The sequence below is a fragment of the Corvus brachyrhynchos genome, unplaced genomic scaffold (genome assembly GCF_000691975.1).
Source record: "Corvus brachyrhynchos isolate BGI_N302 unplaced genomic scaffold, ASM69197v1 scaffold90, whole genome shotgun sequence".
NCBI classification, from domain to species: Eukaryota; Metazoa; Chordata; class Aves; order Passeriformes; family Corvidae; genus Corvus; species Corvus brachyrhynchos.
The window spans coordinates 6,892,061-6,912,340 of record NW_008236932.1 but is presented as its reverse complement, the minus strand read 5'-3'; the positions used below and the strand labels follow the sequence as shown (position 1 = coordinate 6,912,340).

The window sequence follows — 20,280 nt, the reverse complement described above, 5'->3', positions numbered from 1 at the left end:
GGCTGTGGTCGGCGCGGAGAGCGGGGGGGGCCGGAGGAGGTGGCGAGCGGTGAGAGCCTGTTCGCAGGAGGCGTTCGTGATTGGCATTGTCACTTGCCTAGAATCGTGTTAAGGGTTTAGAAGGTACCTTCAAGATCATCTAGTCCCAGTCCCTCAGCCGTGGGTAGGGACAACTTTCACCAGAACAGTTTGCTCAGAGCCCTATCCATCCTGGTCTTGAGCACTTCCGAGGATGGGGTATCCACAATTTCTCTGGGGAACCTGTTCCAGTGCCTCATCACCCTCACAGTGAAGAATTTCTTCCTAAAGTCTAACCTAAGTTTTCCCTCTTTCAATTTGTGCCCATTAGTTCTTGTCCTGTGACTACAGTCTATGAGGAACAGTCCCCTTCCAGCTTCCCTGTAGGCTGCTTTAGATACTGGAAGGTTGCTGTGAGGTCTCCGTGCAACCTTCTCCTTTCCATGCTGAGCAGGCCCAAGTCCTGCATGCCTGCTTTTGGGAAGGTTGTATGTTTTTACGCAGTTAGCTGTACACTGATGTTGTAGTGTGTTTTGGAGATGCTAACAAGGTCAGTAGTTCTAGGCATCCTTTTTTCTAGGTGGTACTAATGATGTTGTTTCCACCTCATGCTATTCAGTGCCAAAGTAATCCTGCTAGGTAACAGTACCGTGATTTTGACAGTAAGGCAGTGTGCTTTGAATGTTTAAAAAAACCCATCCTTTCTTAACCTGGCTAAACAAGCTTCTTTAAATGTAAAATGGAATGTGAACAAAAAACTACAAAAAATTAAACACATAAAGACATTAAAAAAGGAAAAAAACAGCCCAGCATTAATTTTTCTGATATTCATGTTGCACAGGGTTGTCTCGTACTGAATTTGTCTAGTTGAATTCACAAAGTGAATTTTTCAGCATATTGCCCTGACCAGAAGCAGTACTGCTAAGCAGTGGTGGAGATGCTGGTATTGCTGGAAGCCACAGGATGTATCTCCTCCTGTGACTATAGTTTCATATTGTGAACTGTGTTCTGAAGTTGCTGGGCATGAATATTCTTTCCGTTGCCTTCACGTGAAATAGAAATAATTGGTAGATTTGCTGAGTGCTTACATGTGTATTGATCTCTGTAGCTCTGTAATTGAAATGAAGAAAAACTAATCTCATTAAGTGGGTCTTATTAAGTCTCTCATCACAAGGGAAAGAACTTGTTAAATTGCACAGAAATTTGCATCACGAAAGGAATTTTAATTCTAACCCATATTTTTTGAGAACTCTATGAGCAAGAAGACATGAGTAACTTCTTTGGAGTCATAATGTTGTTATTGATTTCCTTCTCTGTTTTGAAGGCTCAGGGACTACAGTAGTCAGGGTTTCAGGCACACTGCTGTATGCTGTTTTGATTCAGCTTTTCCAAGAAGAGATGTTGCCTTATTTGTTCTAGGTACTTTAAGGGGAGAAGATGTTTTAGTATTTAAAAGAGTATCGTGATTTCCTTACATATTTCAAGCTTGCCAAACATGAGGGTGTGAAGGATAACAGTATGATATCATATGATAGGTTGTGTTTTTTGAGGGTGGGGGAACAAACACAGGAAAACAAAACAAGTGCACGTCACCACAACCTGCATGTTTATTCTGTGGGAATAAGTAGCTTTTTCCAGTTAGTGCTGTAACCACTGAGGTTGGCTCAGGGTGAAGAAATAAGGGTGCTGCTCGAGTCAGTTATAATCTGTTTAACTGTTGTTCCTCTACAATGCTCCTAATGAAGAGCCAGTGAATACATTTGGCAGGCAGTAAACTTCATTTATGTGCTCTTACTTTAGCATGTACTTGGATATACATTTGAGTTTTCAGACAGAAAAAGATGCCATAAAGACAAACTGTAGCTATTTCTGATCAAATTTGGCATAGTGTTTGCCAGTGAGCATGGAAAAACAAAGTTCTTCCAGGCCTATCATTGCACTGAAAAATAAGTGGAAAGCTTTAAGTTTTCTGTACTGGGGAGGAATTCTGGGATGTAATTTTTGTCTTAAATTTTTCATTCTTTCTAGGCTGTCCATAGTATTTATTCAGCACAAGCCAAGCATAGTTACTAATTCAGGAATTGTAATTTACTCAAATAAAGTACTGTTTTTGTCATGATTCTGAACTGATTGTCACATATGTTTAAGTCTTAACAGGGGTTTTACTGAGATGCATTGTATGAGTGGCCACTCAAATTTTGTATCTTGTGTGTGCATCATACCTCCAAGTGACCTCTATCCTCGTGGGCTGATTGCAACTGGTGGCAATGATCATAATATTTGCATTTTCACAGTTGACAACCCAGCTCCTCTTTACATCCTTAAAGGTCATAAAAACACAGGTATGTAGTAATTGTATGTTGGAGTTTTTACATAAACGTTAATGTGATTCATTAGAAAGGAAATAAAGTTGAATTTATAAAACTCAGTTTTGATTTATTTGGTATATTGATGCCATGATGACTTTTTGCCTTTTCTTTTATACCCCTTTTATACCTTTTTACAACTTCTGTATTTCTTAGTGGTTTTTTTTTAGCCTACATTCTTGGACTTGTTTGTCAAGCTAGGAGACTAAACATTTTAGAAGCTTCATCATTAGAGATCAATATGCCCATCCAAGGGAAGGTTCCTTGGGGAGGGGGGCTCATTCAAGCCTCTCACTGGGGAATCTTTGATAGATATATTGATTAGTAAGACCTGTAATGACATACCAGATCTTTTGTGTGGTATGCATTAAGGTGCATTCGACCTGGATGTATGCACCTAAGGATCCTTAAAATAAATACAAAGGTAAAGCCCCTTTTTCCCTTCTAACTGTGTTTGACTCTTGATTTTAAGACCAGGAAAAGGCATAATATAATGTAGAGTTGCATTTTTATCAAGCAGTTACTTCAGTTCTTCAGGTATTAAGCTTAATTTTTTTTGTCAAAGATGATACAAGTAGAAAAAGTCAGCTTCCTAAATGAACTTCCTCTGCCCATTTTGTTACTTAGATGGGTATTTAATATTAATTGGTGCTTTCAATATATAGCTTTACACTGTGTAACTGGAACATTTGAAGATTATCTTTTTACTAAATTTTGAATGTCACCACAGTTTTTTGGTGGTAGTATTTTGCCTTCCAAGAAGGTGAGCTAAGTATTTTTTGTATGAAATAACTTCTTGAAGACATAAATTAATACCTGTTGATAAAACTTTTCTTCTCATAAAAGCTGCACCTTTGAATTAATTGTGTGTCTTGACTAGTTGTCTAATCTGTTTGTCATTATATTCTAGTCCAAGAGAAGAGATCTGTGGCTTAAGAGGAAATTTAAAAATATGAATGGCAAAAACATTTCAAAGTTTTTAATCTAAAATTAGGAGAATTTTAAGGAGCTTCTTTCTAGGTTGCAATGCAACTACAGTTCACTTAATTCTTCTCTAGACTCCTCAACACTAAATATGCTATTAATACCAAATAAATCCCCTTAAATGAATCTCTTGAAATTGCTGGCATAAGATTTGTGGCAGTGCTGGGTACTTGTCAGTTCTGACTTGAATGTTCATTCCAGTTTGCAGCCTTTCATCTGGGAAATTTGGCACATTATTAAGTGGATCATGGGATACAACAGCAAAAGTCTGGTTGAATGACAGGTGTATGATGACATTACAGGTAGGAAGTTCCTCTACATAATTATGATATAAGTACTCTGAATTTGATTCTGACAAGTCTTAACAATGTTGGGTTTTTTGCAGGGTCACACAGCTGCAATATGGGCAGTGAAGATACTTCCTGAACAGGGATTAATGTTGACTGGTTCCGCTGACAAAACTATAAAACTGTGGAAGGCAGGCAGATGTGAAAGAACATTCACTGGTAAATGTTGCTGCAGTTGATACCATTTCACTGGTGTGATCTGTTCTTGTCAAAAGAGAAAAAACATTAGAATCTTATAAAAGCATGGATAAACTGAACAATATTTAGGTAGGATTTTTAAAGTCCTGAAGTAGTTGTGGCCCAGAAGCCACATGACTTTAAAAAAAACAAGATTTTTTTCAGAGAACTGTGAGCAATTAATTTATTTTTTCTAACTGCTCCCACAAAGTTTTGTTGCCTGGATTTAGATTTGAGCTATATAGAAGGGGTATACTACTGCTAAAGGAGACAAGAACTGCATTAATATTTTTTTTCCTTTTGTAAAGGACATGAAGATTGTGTGAGAGGTTTAGCAATTCTCAGTGAAACAGAGTTCCTTTCCTGTGCTAATGATGCTAGTGTTCGAAGATGGCAGATCTCTGGCGAGTGTCTGCAGGTGTATTATGGACATACAAATTATATATATAGCATCTCTGTCTTCCCTCGATGTAAAGGTAGGATTCCTTTTTGACTGTTAGACAACATTCTTCGAAATGAAATGTCAGGGTGCGTATTCTGATGTTCTGTGGCACTGCCACAACTAAAGAACTCAGGTAGCATTTAATTTTTTTCTTACACCCAGAATAAATAGATAAAAGAAGATATTGTGATTGACTCCAGATTGCACCACTGTCAGACTTGCTCTGGCATTATGTGGGATAAAAGGTCCTGGGTTAGGGCTAATTGAAGGCTTAAGTAAAACTTAGATGAAGCAGTAGGCAAAACTATTGTCTTAGCTGCCACCTGTATTTCAGTACTGTTGCAGAGTAGTAAAATAGTAATGTGTGGCACGCCAGTTTGAAATAACGTAAATTTAGGTATTTCCACAACGTGCATTATATGTACTTAGGTTAAGAATTTTATGTATGAGGCTTAATTACATTTGTTTTCAGAGTTACAGTTTAGACGTTCAGAACTAACTGTTGAGCCAGTTGCAGAAGACATTCCAAGTCAGTGACCTTTGTGTGGTGTATGGGACACTTGCGCATTTGTTCAACAGGTGAAGTGCATGTATATGAGTTGATGCATATGTTGTAGATCTCCTATGCCTTAAAATTCCTCATTGAGGAGTTTGTAGACTTTTGAAAGTGCTTTGTGTGTGTTTTCTGAAAAAGCAGGCCTACCTTCCAAACTCAATTTAAAACAAATGTGAAAGTGTGCAAGTATAGTGCAAGATGAAACAGTGATGATTACAAAATTGTTTAAGCCCTTGAAAGGAGGAAGGGATTTTCTTCGTCTTGGGCACAGTTTCATTCACTTAATCTGCAATTCATGCACTTCGGTTTTTTTGAGAAGACAAGTGAAAAGTGGCTTTCTTTTTGCTCTCTACTTGTAATTGAGAGGAGTACTAAATTGCATAAAGGTTCTTTTACTGTTATAATTTTTAGCTACCCAGTTGCAGAATGGCATCTAGTATCATAGTATGCTAAAAAAAATACTTTGAAAGTTTTTTCTATCTTTTTATTTTCAGATTTTGTAACTACTGGAGAGGATAGATCTCTTAGAATCTGGAAACAAGGGGAATGTGCTCAAACAATCAGACTCCCAGCTCAGTCTGTATGGTGCTGCTGTGTGTTAGACAACGGTGACATCGTAGTTGGTGCAAGGTATCCAAGTTTTACTTACAATATATTTGTAGATCCGAATCTGACAATCCTTGAAGAAATTGCCAGCATAACTTTGGATGTCAGTTTCATTTAAATTTAAAAATACAGCCATCAAAGTGTGTGTGTGTTAAATTTAAACATGTGCTACACTTCATCCAAAGTGATTTTTTATGTCGTTCACAGAGGTAGAGCGAATTCTTTGGAAATGTGGTAAAGCATGAATAGACTTGAGAATAAATTTAGCAAGCACGGTAAAAAGAACCCTTTCGATAGGCATATTGTATCTTGATTTTAAAATTATACTGAAGACAGGGTTACCTGCTTGATTCCTTCTCTGTGTGGTTTTAGTATGAGAATGAATTCCTTTCATAACAGTAGTTGGGAGGGGTAGTTAGACATAGTGGTGGTTTCATGTGATGTAGAAGTCACCATTAGAATTTCTGCAGTCATTGTGATGTTTAAAATAGTACTTCTGTTTGAATGTTTTCTTTCCATTCAGTGATGGAATTATAAGGGTGTTCACAGAGTCCTTGGAACGTACAGCAAGTGCTGAGGAGATTCAAGCTTTTGAAAATGAGCTTGCCCAAGCATCCATTGATCCTAAAACTGGTGATTTAGGAGATATCAATGCTGATGACCTTCCTGGGAGAGAACACCTTAAGGATCCTGGTAAGTTACTGTATTTCTGTCATGTTAGAGGTGCCTCCAAATCTTGGTTTGAGGTATTGAAACTTCTGATAGTTTCCAAACTTAAGGCTTTAATCCCTTTCAGTAAGGTTACTGAAGGAAACAGTTTAATTTTGCTCTACTACCCTTTCACTGATTCTTTTGGAAGCAGGACTCTAGGTTTTTTGGTTTTGTGGATTTTTTTATTCTCTTACGAGATAATTTAGACAAAGGTGGAGTCGATGCTACTGTGTGGTTGAGATGTTTTTGATCTGTTCTGCCAGGTGTACCAAGAGTACGCAAAACAGGTAATTTGCTAAAGGAATACTGAATTTGCAATTTTTTTCCTAATAAAAGTAGTAGATGCAAATTTTCTGGTTTAGCTTTTGACTTGAAAGATAGTCTTGATGGGCTCAATTCACCCTTTCTAGGTACTTGAGAAGTTCTTGAGAATGCAGTAGAAGCAGTAGTAAACATTATTCTTAAACAGACAAATACTGTTTTCCAAGGTGAAGTAACCAGTGACTTCAGCCCTTGGCTGTGATCAGGAAGTGGCATAGATCTTATATCTGTATGAAACTTTGCATCTTGTTAGACTATGGGAGAATATCACCTTTCTTAATTGTCATCTCACTGGGAAGATGATGAATTTCTGAAGTACTTGACCTAAGTGTTGGTTTGACCACTTAGTCTGTTGGCAGATACTGTTACTATAATTGTAAAATGCTCATTAAGATTGCTGCTATTCTTGTTGTGAGATGTAGTATTGTGTCTGGTTTTTGCTGGGATAGAGTCTATTTTCTCCACAGTAGCTAGTTTGGGGCTGTTTTGAATTTGTGCTGGAAACAGGGTTGATGACACAGGGATGTTTTTGTTACTGCTGAGCAGGGCTTACACAGAGCCAAGGCCTTTGCTGCTCCTCACTCACCCCACCAGCGAGGAGGCTGGGGGTGCACAAGGAGCTGGGAGGGGACACAGCTGGGACAGCTGACCACAGCTGACCCAAGGGATATCCTATACTGTATGGCATGATGGTCAGCATATATATATATAGGGGGAAGGAAAAGGAAGGAGGGGATGTTTGGAATGTTGGTGTTTGTCTTTCCAAGGAGCTGTTGAGCCTGATGGAGCCCTGCTCCTCTGGAGACAGCTGAACACCTGCTTACCTGTGGGAAGTGATGTATGAATTCCTTGCTTTGCTTTGCTTGTGCATGTAGTTTTTGATTTACCTTTTTAACTGTATCTCAATCCCCGAAGTTTTCACTTCTGTTCATCTGATTCTTTCCTGCATCCCAGCCACAGGAGCACTGAGTGTGTCTGAGTGGTGCTTAGTTGCCATCTGGGGTTAAACCATGACACGTATCTACTTAATTCCTGTGCTGTGACTTCAAGTGTTGTTGAACTATTTTTTCATTTTTAATGCTGAGCACCATTTGAATATTCTTTTCTCCTAAAGTAAATCATATCCTTGAAATTGTTCGAACTCCTGTCTACAGGAACAAGAGATGGACAGACACGGCTTATTAAAGATAATGGGAAAGTAGAAGCATATCAATGGAGTGTTAGTGAAGGAAGATGGATAAAGATTGGCGATGTTGTTGGTTCTTCTGGAGCCACGCAACAAACATCTGGAAAAGTTTTATTTGAAGGAAAGGTATATGCAAACTTTAATTTGTTTCATTATTTCCTAAGTAATCAGTCTTTGTTCAGATAAAATACAGTTTAGAAAATACGTATTTGTACTTTTTTGTTATTTTTGATCTCAGAGGTAGAAGTATAAATAAGTGTGATTTGCTTTATTGCTTACGAGGCACATTTTGTAAAATGAGCAAGCCAAGAGACACAAATTATTTTGGGGAACGGTAAACTATTAGTAGAGAAATTGTCAAGTTCTATTGTATTTATTGTTAATACCTTGAGAAGTTAGTTTTAATATCCTTCCCAAAGGAATGAACTTTGTAATTTATAATGCAAGGCTTACCTAAAATATTAGGTACCAGGCCTTCTCTACCCCTTCTCTATAGTAACTATTGAACCTAAAGACAGGTAAGCTGACCTAAAGACAGGTAAGCTGAAAAATGTTTCCTTTACTGAAATATACACAGAAAAGCCTGTCAGGGTCCTCTGAGCATACCTCTGAGAAAGAAATACCTCTGAGATACTGATTTTCACTCTCACAGATTTTGAAGAAACATTAGGAAATCATCATTTGATAGCATTAGAAGTGTGCTTTTAAGACTGAAATTTCTTGAGGCATCTGACTGCACTACAGCTTTGTAGGGAGACAGAGGTGTCCATGAGAGTGACCTGATGCATCTTTATTTTGTAATACATGTGTACACACATTATCATGATATATTGTTTTACTCTGCTCTTCTTGAGCAGAGAGTTCTGGAAAATACAGGTTTAAGTCTGCCATGGTTTTAGCTGGGACAGAGTTCATATTTTTCTTAGCAGCTGGTACAGTGCTGTGTGTTTTGGATATAGTATAACAACAGTGTTATAACACACTGATGTTTTGGCTGTTGCTAAGTAATGTTTAGTGTTTACCCTAAACCAGCAAATGTTTACTTGCAGTCTCTCAGGATAGCATTAATGATATGTTCTGTAAGTATCAGTGTTTTAAAGTTTTTAGGCTTAGGTTTGGTCCCCTGTTAGACTGCATTTAATACATTTTTATGTCCAAAGTCCTGGAAGACTTCTAATTATTTTTTTATTTTTACTCTGCTTAAAGGAATATGACTATGTTTTCACCATTGATGTAAATGAAAATGGGCCTTCCTACAAACTGCCGTATAACATCACTGATGATCCTTGGCTGACCGCATACAACTTCCTGCAAAAGAATGATCTAAATCCTATGTTTCTGGATCAGGTGGCCAAGTTTATTATGGACAACACTAAGGGGCAAACACTGTTGAGTACAAGTAATCAATTTTCAGATCCATTTACAGGTCAGTATTTTAAACTTAAATGATGACATTAGATACTCCTGCCAGTTTTGTGTCTTCAGCACACTTGCTAGGGATGCACTCTGACTGATGTTGACACCATCCTTAGCGAAGATGTGGAACAGGACTGGATGCAATCCTGACCCCTGGGCTACACCACCAGAGGCTGGCTTCCAACAGATGTTGTTCCACTGATCACCATCCTCTGGTCGTGGTTGTTCAGTCAGTTTTCAATCCACCTCACTATTATAGAATCATTAAAGTTGGAGAAGACCTCTAAGAATATTGAGTTCAGCCATTAACCAACCACTTCCATGTTCGCCCATCAATCATATCGCCAGGTGCCACATCCACATAGTTTTTTGGGTGCTTCCAGGGATGAGGATTCAGCCACTTCCCTGGGCAGCCTATTCCAATGCCTGAGCACCCTTCCAGTATAGAATTTTTTTCTGATATCTACTCTAAGCCTCTCCTGGTGCAGCTTGAGACTATTTCTTCTCATCCTGTCACTTGTTACTGGGAGAAGAGACTGAGCCCCACCTTGATACCTTTCAGATAGTGGCAGAGAGCAGTAAGGTCCACCTGCAGCTTCCTTCAGGAACTTAACCACCCCCAGTTCCTTCAGCTGCTTCACATAAGACCTGTGCTCCAGACCCTTCACCAGTTCTGTTGCTCTTCTCTGGACTTGCTCCAGCACTTCAATGTGTTCTTTGTCGTGAGGGCCCCAGAACTGTTCACAGGATTTGAGGTATGGCCTCACCAGGCCCGAGTGTAGAGGAACAATCACTGCCCTGGTCCTGCTGGGATAAAAGCCAAGATACCATTGTCCTTCTTGGCCACCTGGGCACATTCCTGACTCATAGTCAGGCAGGTGTTGATCAGCACTGCCAGGTCCTTTTCTGCCGGGCTGCCCCCAGCCTGTAGCTCTGCATGGGGTTGTTGTGACACAAGGGCAGGACCCAGCATTTGGCCTTATTGAACCTCATAGAATTGTCTGCCTAGGCAGACTTCAGTATTGTAGCTCTTGATCATCTTGTACATCAAGGTGTGTTTAATAGTCATTGCTTTTCTCACTCTTTGACTAGGTGCTGGACGTTATGTTCCGGGCTCTTCATCTGGATCGAGTACAATACCTGGGGCAGACCCATTTACAGGTAACCTAAAATTCCATAATCTGTCTGGCTAGCACTTAAGATATGCATTTGAGTCGTGTTCTGTTGCATGCCATGTTTAGCCCCAGACAGCTGTTCCTTGCAGTTCTCTGGGGCTGTAGTGTGGAACAGCCTGGTAAGGTGGGCTCTGCCACTGGCAAAGCATACTGTTCAGTAGAGGGGAGCCATCTGCTGTCGGGTCTGGCTCATGTCACTCTGCCCTCTACAGCAGAATGGTAAGGACCTAAACCTTTTGTTTTGCCAGACTTCATATGCAAGAACAACCCAAGATTATATTTATTCATAGAGATAGTTTTCTATTTTCATTTTTTACTTACATTTTACATGATCTTTATTGATACCATCCACTCTGTATTAGATTCTGATCCTCGCTGGTATAGCTATTGTAGAGTCCCCCTCACTAGTTTAGCAACCTTGTTTGCAAAGACATTCCCAGTTCCAGCCCTGTGTTGGCAGACTTATCCCATCCCTGATTAGTAACTCTTGGTCCTCAGAGAGGGTCCTGTAATCACTCAGTGCCAAAGTCTTGTCTGCAAAATAAGCCATGCAGTGAGTTGCTGACCTACTTGATGCGTCCATTTCTATTCAAGCATTTTTGCTTTGTTCAGAGTGTCAAAGATAAACCACCTGCATCCTTCGTCCTTGCTCCCAGAACTCTCTAATCACTCTTGATATCCTCCAGGATGTCCTTGGCAAAACCATTGATGGCCATGTGGAAGAGTAGCAGGGTAGCAGTCTGAAAGCTAGGCAAGGCTTGGCAGTGTCTCTGTGGCATCCTGAATCCTAGCCCCCAGCAGACACCTGCCAAGTCACCAGGCCTCCCTACCCTGCAGGAAGTGACTCTGCTTCCCATCACTGCTGCTTGCCTTTATCCTTTTTGCAGACATGATGTGCAGTCTCAGCTGGCTCTTATGCATCCCTGCTGGGTGTTTGTCCTCACCAGTACACTCACTGCCTGTTCTGCAGTTGCAGATCACAGGTAGAGCAGAAGCATTTGTGCTGTTACCAAAATTCACAGCCTTCAGTCTTCCCCATCTTGACAGTCTTTCTGTCTCCACCTGTCTCTCCTCCCTGGCTTTTGTGACTCTCTGGTCTCTGCAGACTGAGGCCTCAGTGCAAGAGAATTCACCTCCCACAGGAGAGTCCACTCATAGCCCAGGCACAGAGAGAGTCAAGGCCTGGGCTTTGCAGTGTGCCCTCCTGCTGGAGCTTGTCATGGATAAGGTATCTGCTGTGCTGAGGCCCACTTCACCTGTGGGTGCCAGAGACCATGACACAGTGTCTCCCAGCTGTGGCTCATTTAGGTTGTGAATGCCGTCATCACCACCACCCTTGCACAGGCATAGATTTAATCCTTAATGAAGTGTTGACTGCTTCTTTGTAGTTCCTTTACTGCAGAATAATCCCTTTTAACAGTCATGTTTGAAAACTAGTAACTAAATACAGGTTACCTAATAGGTTGGGTAACCGGTATTTAGTTAGGTAACTAATACGTTACCTCTTTACTGGTGGTGGTGTTTCAAAACTTAACATCTTTCTTAGGTGCTGGTCGCTACGTTCCTGGTTCAGCATCAAATGCAGTAACTCCAGTGGGTGGGGTTGATCCGTTTACAGGTAAGAGACAATGTCTGCCAATGAAAAACGTTCCTGATCTCTTGGTTTGTTTTTTCTCTCTGACATGAATTCTGCATTGATGCAAATTCATACTTTATTAAAAATAATGGGCAGATTGAAGCTGCTTATACTCTGAAATTATTCATAAAGTAGGGATAACAGAGCCTTCCTTTACATGCAGGAATCATGCACACAAGCTTTAAAATGTATGATCATAATCTGTTTGAGAGGATTATTGATCTCCTAATAGTTGTTGATCAGAGAAACTGATACAGTTAATGGGCATTATACAATATCAGCCACTAAACGACCTGTGAGTTTAAGAAATCATTATAGGTGATGATAAAAGCTTTTTGTTGCTCTTGGAAAAAAAGAGATTTCAGGCTACTATTGCATGTGCCATAACTTGGTCATTTCTTCAAATCTTCTCATATACAAACACTTCCATTATGAAAATAATAAAAACATAAGATTTCAGGGACAGAAGGAATCTTTTTTCTAAAAAGACCCTTGCCATTTTCATGTCTTAACTACAATAGCTATTGCTATAAGTGACTGTGTATTTAGTTCACATAAATAAGAAATAACTCTTAATAATGTCAACTTGTAAATTTTTACATGAGGGGAGAACAATTTGTGAAGATACTGCTTTTAGTTTTAACCCTTGAATGTAAAAATAATGTAAGGAATGACAGATATTTGCATAGACATTCAATTTTTTTCAAAACATACTTTTCTGAGCAATATCCAGCAGTAGAGAGTTACTTCTAGGACATCATTCTATGTCAGACACCTTGGTACACTGTTGAATGCTCTGTATTGCCTTTCTGTAGGAATGAGTGCCTACCAGTCAGCTGCAGCTAAAGTTGAAAATATTTATTTTCCAAAGAAGGATGCTGTCACCTTTGACCAGGCCAATCCTACGCAGATACTGGGTCAGTGTTTTAATATCAAGGATGTTTTCTTAAATTTTTTTGAAGTAACTTGACTAACTGAGCTTTAAAAAAAAAACTATCCTTAATGCTAGATCCATTTCAGTAATCCAATACTCGGTTTTTTAAATCACAGTGAAGTTTGAATATAGCACATGCCATAAGCAAAACATGATCACATGACTTAAGTAAAAGTACAAAAATTGGGATCGCACTAAGAACATATAGTCTCTTTATTGTTTCTACTGCCTAATAATAGAAAGAGCAAAAAGGAATTGTATTTCAGTTATGAAAGCTCTAATGTTCTTATGATTCTCTTCTGGATTTTTCTCTCTATGTAGGCATTTTTTGAAATTTTTCTACAAATTCTCAATCTTCGTGTTGCACTGTTTAAGGGGAATTAATAGTAGCAATCATTGTGATACTTTTTTGTTTATAAAGTGCTTTTGTAGCATTTCATTTGAGATCTCAATTTATGAGGTTCTGTTTCCAGAAAGGTGTGCCTCTTCTATTGGTATTACAGGCAAATTAAAGGAACTTAACGGCAGTGCAGCTGAAGAACATAGGCTTACTGAAGATGACTTGATAATCCTAGAAAAGTTACTGTCTGCAATGTGCAACACCTCTGCTGAAACACCTACAGCACAGCAACTTCAGACTTTATGGAGAGCAGTTAACTGGCCAGAAGGTAAACACTTGCAATCATTTTATGCGTCATGTCATCAGTAGTTCACCATGAAAGAAAAGTCTCGTCATGCTGTATGTTACACTGAGTCTCTCCCAAAGACTTAATAGCCCAAGTAGAAAACAGAAGATGACTAAAAGGTGCTAACAGCAGTGATCAGCTGCAGGGGCAAATTTGGTGATTGGTTGTCAGATATTATTGGTTCAATAATAAACATAAAGGAGAAACTCGATATGAAAATCAGTTATGATTACTTCATTAGCAAGGCCATCCTCAAAAAGGTGGGAGACTTGTTAGGGAGTAAGGAAGTGTGAACTTGGGATCCTAAGATGTTACCAAATGAGAGATGAAATTATGGAGATAAATTAGGGGGGAAAAAAATCAAAAGTAGCTCCTATTTAATATGGTAGAGAAGAAGTTACTGATGCTAGGCTACATGATCAAAACTGCATTAGTGAAATGACATTCTGGAAGAATGCAAGTGTAGGTGATATAATTACATTTAATAATGTATTATCTGCGCTGATGGATTGGAAAAGCTATTTTGGTTGTTACGGCACATTCTGGAAATAAACAATTGTTTGGATATACAAATATCTAAGCATGGTTAAAATGAACTGCTTTCTTAAAATCACAGTTAAAGATTTACTGACAGGAAGAACATTTTAGTATTAAAAATTCGTGCTAATTATATAATATCACATAATCAAACTGTGTTTTGCATAATGAGGAGCTGGTGATGGCCAGTGTCATACCTTCCAGGCTCTTTGTATTGTACAAAGCATTAATTCTGAAGATTCTGCACATCTGCAGGAAAAACATCAATAAGTAGTTGGGCAGGTTCAGCTTTGATTTTGTTGTAAGCATTGGATACCAGTAGTAGATCCAAGGAGCCAGATATAGTCAGAATTTGGGAAAGGAGGGACACGCTAAGCTTTCGTTTCCTTCCAATGATTTCCAACTCATCAGTGGAGGACATACTTTTTATTTTATTTTCCTGTTTTGTAGATATACTGTAGTGTAAATTACGGAATGAGGACAAAGGGAGATGCTGTCTATGTAGAGATGTTCAGTCACTGAACTTTCAGCTTTCAAAGACAGTTTTGGATTAGTTATCATATCTTGTGCTTGCCTTCAGTGCTATCAATAAGAGATTTTAGAAAAGATTTTAAGATTTCCTGCAAAGCGCTATGTTAATCCTAAATTAAGGATTATGGCTTTTTTTATGATAGTTGAAGCATTGCTAGAATGGATTTGTCAATATTTGTCTTTATGAATTTCAAACAATTTATGCTTCTGCTTGAAACTGTTACTGGCTGTTTGCAAAGCTGCAGGGCTAAGAAGGTCTGTGTCTGAAAGAAACTCACTGACAAATTTACATATATAATGTGGTATTAATACTAAAATTTTGTTTTATTTTGTTTCTCAGATATTGTCTTTCCAGCTCTAGACATTCTTAGATTGTCTGTCAGGCATCCCACTGTGAATGAAAACTTCTGCAGTGAAAAGGAGCACGTGCAATTTATCATCCTTCTCCTTAAATTTCTGAATCCTAAAGGAAAGCAAGCAAACCAGCTGTTGGCACTTAGAGCTCTTTGCAATTGTTTTGTCAGCCATGCAGGCCAGAAGCTCATGATGGAACAGAGGGATGAAATAATGACACAAGCAATAGAAACGAAATCAGGCAATAATAAGAACATCCACATTGCGCTGGCCACGTTGACATTGAACTATGCTGTATGTTTACATAAAGTCAACAACGTTGAGGGCAAAGCTCAATGTTTATCAGTAATCAGCACAGTTATGGAAGTTGTTCAAGATCTTGAAGCCATTTTTAGACTGCTTGTGGCTCTTGGGACGCTAATCAGTGATGATACAAATGCTGTGCAATTAGCTAAGTCTCTGGGAGTTGATTCTCAAATAAAAAAGTATGCCTCTGTATCGGAACCAGCTAAAGTAAAAGAATGCTGTAGGCTTGTTCTTAGTCTGTTGTAATCATTTTTCTTAGCACTTGGAAGACAGTGTATGCAGAAAAAAGATGCTTTTGTTCATATTTTATGTCAGACTATACTTGGGAAAATACTACGGATTAATTACACTTGGCTTGTTGCAAGATACAGAGAAAATAAAACTTTTTTCACTGTTTGTCATTGGCCTGCTTTTCTGAAGTGATCAGTGCACTGGAACTTTGCAAGGAGTCCTGGCATTGCTCAAATAAAAATAGATCACCAAGAAGTCAAACCATATCAGTACTTACAGGTCATCCAGACAGAAAGGTAGGAAATGGCTGTTATTTAGTGACTGTCAACTCTGACACCCACCCCAATCACATTCTGTGTTTCATCATGAGTCTGTTCTTGACTGTGGGTTTTTTCAGCAGAGAAGGGGCCCTGAGATCTCTTTATAGTGCATTTCACAAGCTTATTAGTTAATGTTTGTTAATATTAACCCTTGTCAGATAGCCTGGTAAGGAAATTTTTCATCAGCCTTCTCCACTTCCTTTTGAAACTTAGCTTTCATGACTCTTACCTCTTTTAACCCTAGGACTAGATGACTTTTTGAGGGGTAGAGTTTCTACCTGCTGTATGGATGTGCTTCACTCATGAATTTGTATCTTGCAGCTTGTAAAATGGCATGGACTTCTAGAGAAGCCTTTAACTGACTTTTTAATTTTTAAGGACAGGAACACCCCAGTGTTACAATTTGGTTTAGAATTAAGATGAACTGAAGAGGGTCAGTGTTTATTTTTCATTAGACTAATAGAATGAAAAAAAGGAAAAAAAAAAGGGCAAACTTATGGCACATGAGCTCTACATCACATGATACCTGCCTATGATGTCTATGCCAGATGTGAAGGATTTTGTGACCAAGAGCTCTTAAATTTTGTTTTGCTTCAGCTACCTGAACTGAATTATTACACTGCTTCCAGCAATCTTAGTCTCTCAGATCCTTAGCTGCACACTTGTACAGTTACACGTTTGATGGATTTCCAGATAAATACCCTCACAGTCCTTATCATGGTCTGAGTCACAGGTTTTCTGATTTGATCCATTGGATATGAGGCAGTCCAACAAATTATTCACGATTTACAGTGCTTAATAGATGAATCCCTTCCTGGGAAAGGATCTAAGAAGCTACCTTTAGGAAACATGTCTGTGAAATAATGTGCCTGTCTGTTGAATTTTGGTTGCCTACTATACAATTGTTCTTGAAGCTTCAGCTTTCTAATGTTGTGCTTTTCAACTGTGTTTGTACCTGTGCTATTTTAAGAAATTTTACTTGTCTTAATATTTTGGCTTTATTATTGTGGGATTGCTCTGTTACAGATTATCTCTTTACGTGAAAATTGTTATGAATTTCCCAGGCCAAAAATTAATGTTTATATTAAATAAACATGCTCTGGCAACTCCCAAGAAATGTTATATTAAAAGATATTACAAAATTCACTTAAATTTGCGGAGAAATTATGAGGCATAGCAAAAAATCTGCAGCACCAAGTGTTAGGCAAGATAAAGCAGGCCAGGACTGTTTGGAAGGAAAGATACGTGCTGCCACAGGGTACTGTGATACCATCCCTTCCATGATCTAGCATCATTTGAGGGAACAGGGAGTGGGAAATTGTTTGCTACTGGTTTTGTTTTAAATGGCACTGTTTAAAACTCCATTGTGGTTCATAGAGTCAGCATGCCTGTATAAAAACACACAAATGCATGTAAGGGTACTGCACAATCTGCTGCTGGGATCACCAACAAGTAGAATGTCTTAGGGATGTCAGCAGGATGAAGTTCCTGTTGCAGTGAAAGAACATTAAATCTATGCTGAGGAAAAGTGCCAGTCATGAGGTCCACAGTGTACAGTCTTTTGAGACTGGAGGCCATTGAAAACAAGTATGTGCCTGGCACACAGCTGGGAGCTGGCTTGCTATCTACAGCAGTAAACTTTGAATAAGTTGATCTGTATGTTAAGGGCTCCTGATTTCATTCATCAGTTGAAGTATGTTTGAGAGATTTCAAGAACTCCTCAAAAAGAAGTTGTGTCTTCTGCTAAGAATTCAAAGTTTCCCAGTAGACACAATTCTTTTGGCATCTTTTTCTAAGATAGAAAGGAAGCTTTTAGAAAGAACAGGAAACAGCACACAGTAGCATTTCACGTTAAACCATTGTAGTTAGGCATGCCTTGGGTTTTATGAAGTGGAAAAACTTGGGATCTACTTAGACCAAAACTCAGGACACAGTATCAAATGCCTTCCTAAGGAACTAAATGAGGAGTCAAAACTGGCTTTAGGTCAGCACCAACTGCTGTGCTTTCCAAGATAAAAGGAGACTACAGTAACATAAATCGGGATAATCTATCATGAGGTTTCTGTAATATCTGTTATTATGATGCACCTTGCTCATATCAGGACCTAATTAAGTAGTGTTAATTACTTAGTCTTGTTCAGGCTACAGCCAGAAATAGACTCATTTCGGTCTGCAAGCCTACTTCATTAAAAGTACTGGACACTGAACTATACATTAATGAATCATTGGATGCAGTGACTTTTTTATAATGTAATACACTATAATAATCTATAGGAGGAGTCATACCATAGATCAGTACTACAGAGGCGACGCCAAATGCTTTAGGAAATGTTATAAACTGCTGGTTTCAATTGTGTGAAGTTTTTTGTTTAAAAATACTTAGTTAAGCTTCTTAGCTGAATGTGATTCATTACTATATACTGTGATCTCTTGCCTCTTCTTGTCTCTTTCTCCTTAAACTATCAACAAATCCAAAGCCTAGTAACAGTAGATGTTTTCCATCTTTTCAAAATGTGTACTGAATAGACTGTGAAATGAAATGTTTGGCAACAAGATGCCATATGCAACTGTTGACAGCCTGAAGAGTATCTGGGTGTTTTCAGATGTCCTGTTCTTCCAGTGGTTTTTTGATGCTTATTCGCTGTAGAGATTGAGGTTTCAAATTTGGTAGGAAATTTTGTTTCTAGACTTTCCAGTTGCAAAGATGAATTTGCAATGTGGACCATACTGCTGTTGGTCTGTGCAAAATGCATTAGAAAAAATAGTTTAAAGTATGAAAAAGTATGTCTTTTTGACAGCAGTATTTGAAGCCTGTGATCACATAATTTCCAATACTGTTACAAATCTTTTCATCAACAGCCTAGTTAGCTTCTGTATTCTGTGTGAGTAGATGCTGCATTCATTTAAAACACAATTTGCATGCCTAAGCATAAAGTGGTAAACTTTTAAAAGTTTCCTTATTACCCTTATATCCTTGCTCAAGGGATCCCATTTTCATCCCGAATTTAGACCCCTCCTCAGTGTTTCCTAGTTACATTACCTTTGCCACCTTCAGCATATGATGAGGCTGTTATTTGCTGATAATAAATATGAAGATCTATTTCCACCCATCCAGGTAATCTTAACAACATAGACTAATCAGGATCAACTGAGATACTATCTGCCTCTGCAGGGACTCATGCTTGCTGAAAAAAGAACTGATGGTACTTAGTGAATTCTAACCCATTTGAAAACAGTGTCAGCCCATGCAGTATGTATGATCTTGATCTGCCCACAGCACTTTTGATCACCACTGGCTTTGTACAACTTGCATTTAGTGGACCTCTACCTAAATGGGCCAGTAACTCCCATTTGAAGATCCAATAAAATATGGACAAGCTGGAAGGCAACATGTTTGAATCTGGGAAAGAAAACAGACACAGAAGAACAGGCACACAGTTGGGTTAAATAAAGAAGAAAATTATTGCATATCTCTGCACAGAAAGGGAGATTTTTAATACAAAATTCTCTCTGCATAATGATAGACATTTTTCTACCCTGGTCTTTATTTTCAGCTAACCATCCTCTTTAGGATAATTGACTGAGTTCCCTCTATAACTAATCTTGTTGGTGGCAGAAAGCTGATCAGTGTGTTTCTGAGTTGCACAGAGCAGTCACCTGCCTTTAACAGGCTTCTCTGCTGCAATTCCTAATTGCATCCCATGAAAAACCTACTGTCACGCTTCTCCAGTACTCAATAAGTATCATGGAAAAATTAAGTTATTGTTACTGTTGTTCCAAAGTTATTGGCAATGCCAAAGAGCTGCCAAGGGAGGAGTAAGCAGGTTCTTGCACCATTGAAACATGTTGAAAGCCAGGGAAAAAGGTCAGGATTAAAGAGTAGTTATGGAGGATAGAATCATAGAATCATCATCAATCAAGGTTGGAAGAGAACTTTAAGATCTTCAAGTCCAAACATCCACCCAGCATTATCACTTTAACCACTGAACCGTTAAACCACACAACCAGCACCAGATCCAGACACCTCCTGAACACCTGCAGGGATGGTGACTCCACCATCAGGGCAACCTGTTCCGATGCCTGACCAGCTTGACGGTGATTTTTTTTTTTCTAATATCTAATCTGAATCTCCCTGCCTCAGATTAAGGCCATTTCCTCTTGTCCTCTTACTGCAGGCACGGCAGAAGAGACTGACCCGCACCTCACTACACCCTCCTTTCAGGACTTGTAGAGAGTGATGGGGCCACCCCTGAGCCTCCTCTTCTGGAGACTATATAACCCCAGCTCCCTCAGCCGCTCATCATAAAACGTGTTTTTTATGCCCTAGATCACTGATATTTGTGTAAACGGGTGGCGTACCCATGTGAGGCAGCAGTTTTGCTCCGGCCTCGCTAACCCCAAGGCATCCCCCCGTACATTAAGCGGCCTCCTCCGACCACG

At 39.0% G+C, this 20,280-nt stretch overlaps 1 protein-coding gene across 1 annotated transcript; it reads left to right on the top strand.

Moving 5' to 3' along the window:
- The first annotated feature begins 2,130 nt into the window (after window positions 1-2,130).
- On the top strand, window positions 2,131-15,686 carry PLAA (phospholipase A2 activating protein). The gene is made up of 13 exons (XM_008629174.2): window positions 2,131-2,360; window positions 3,570-3,670; window positions 3,754-3,874; window positions 4,201-4,368; window positions 5,385-5,520; window positions 6,020-6,189; window positions 7,683-7,840; window positions 8,921-9,140; window positions 10,223-10,291; window positions 11,852-11,923; window positions 12,757-12,858; window positions 13,379-13,543; window positions 14,970-15,686. The coding sequence occupies exons 1-13, from the start codon at window positions 2,189-2,191 to the stop codon at window positions 15,533-15,535; spliced, it is 2,220 nt and encodes a 739-aa protein (XP_008627396.1). The 5' UTR covers window positions 2,131-2,188; the 3' UTR covers window positions 15,536-15,686.
- Window positions 15,687-20,280: the final 4,594 nt, after the last annotated feature.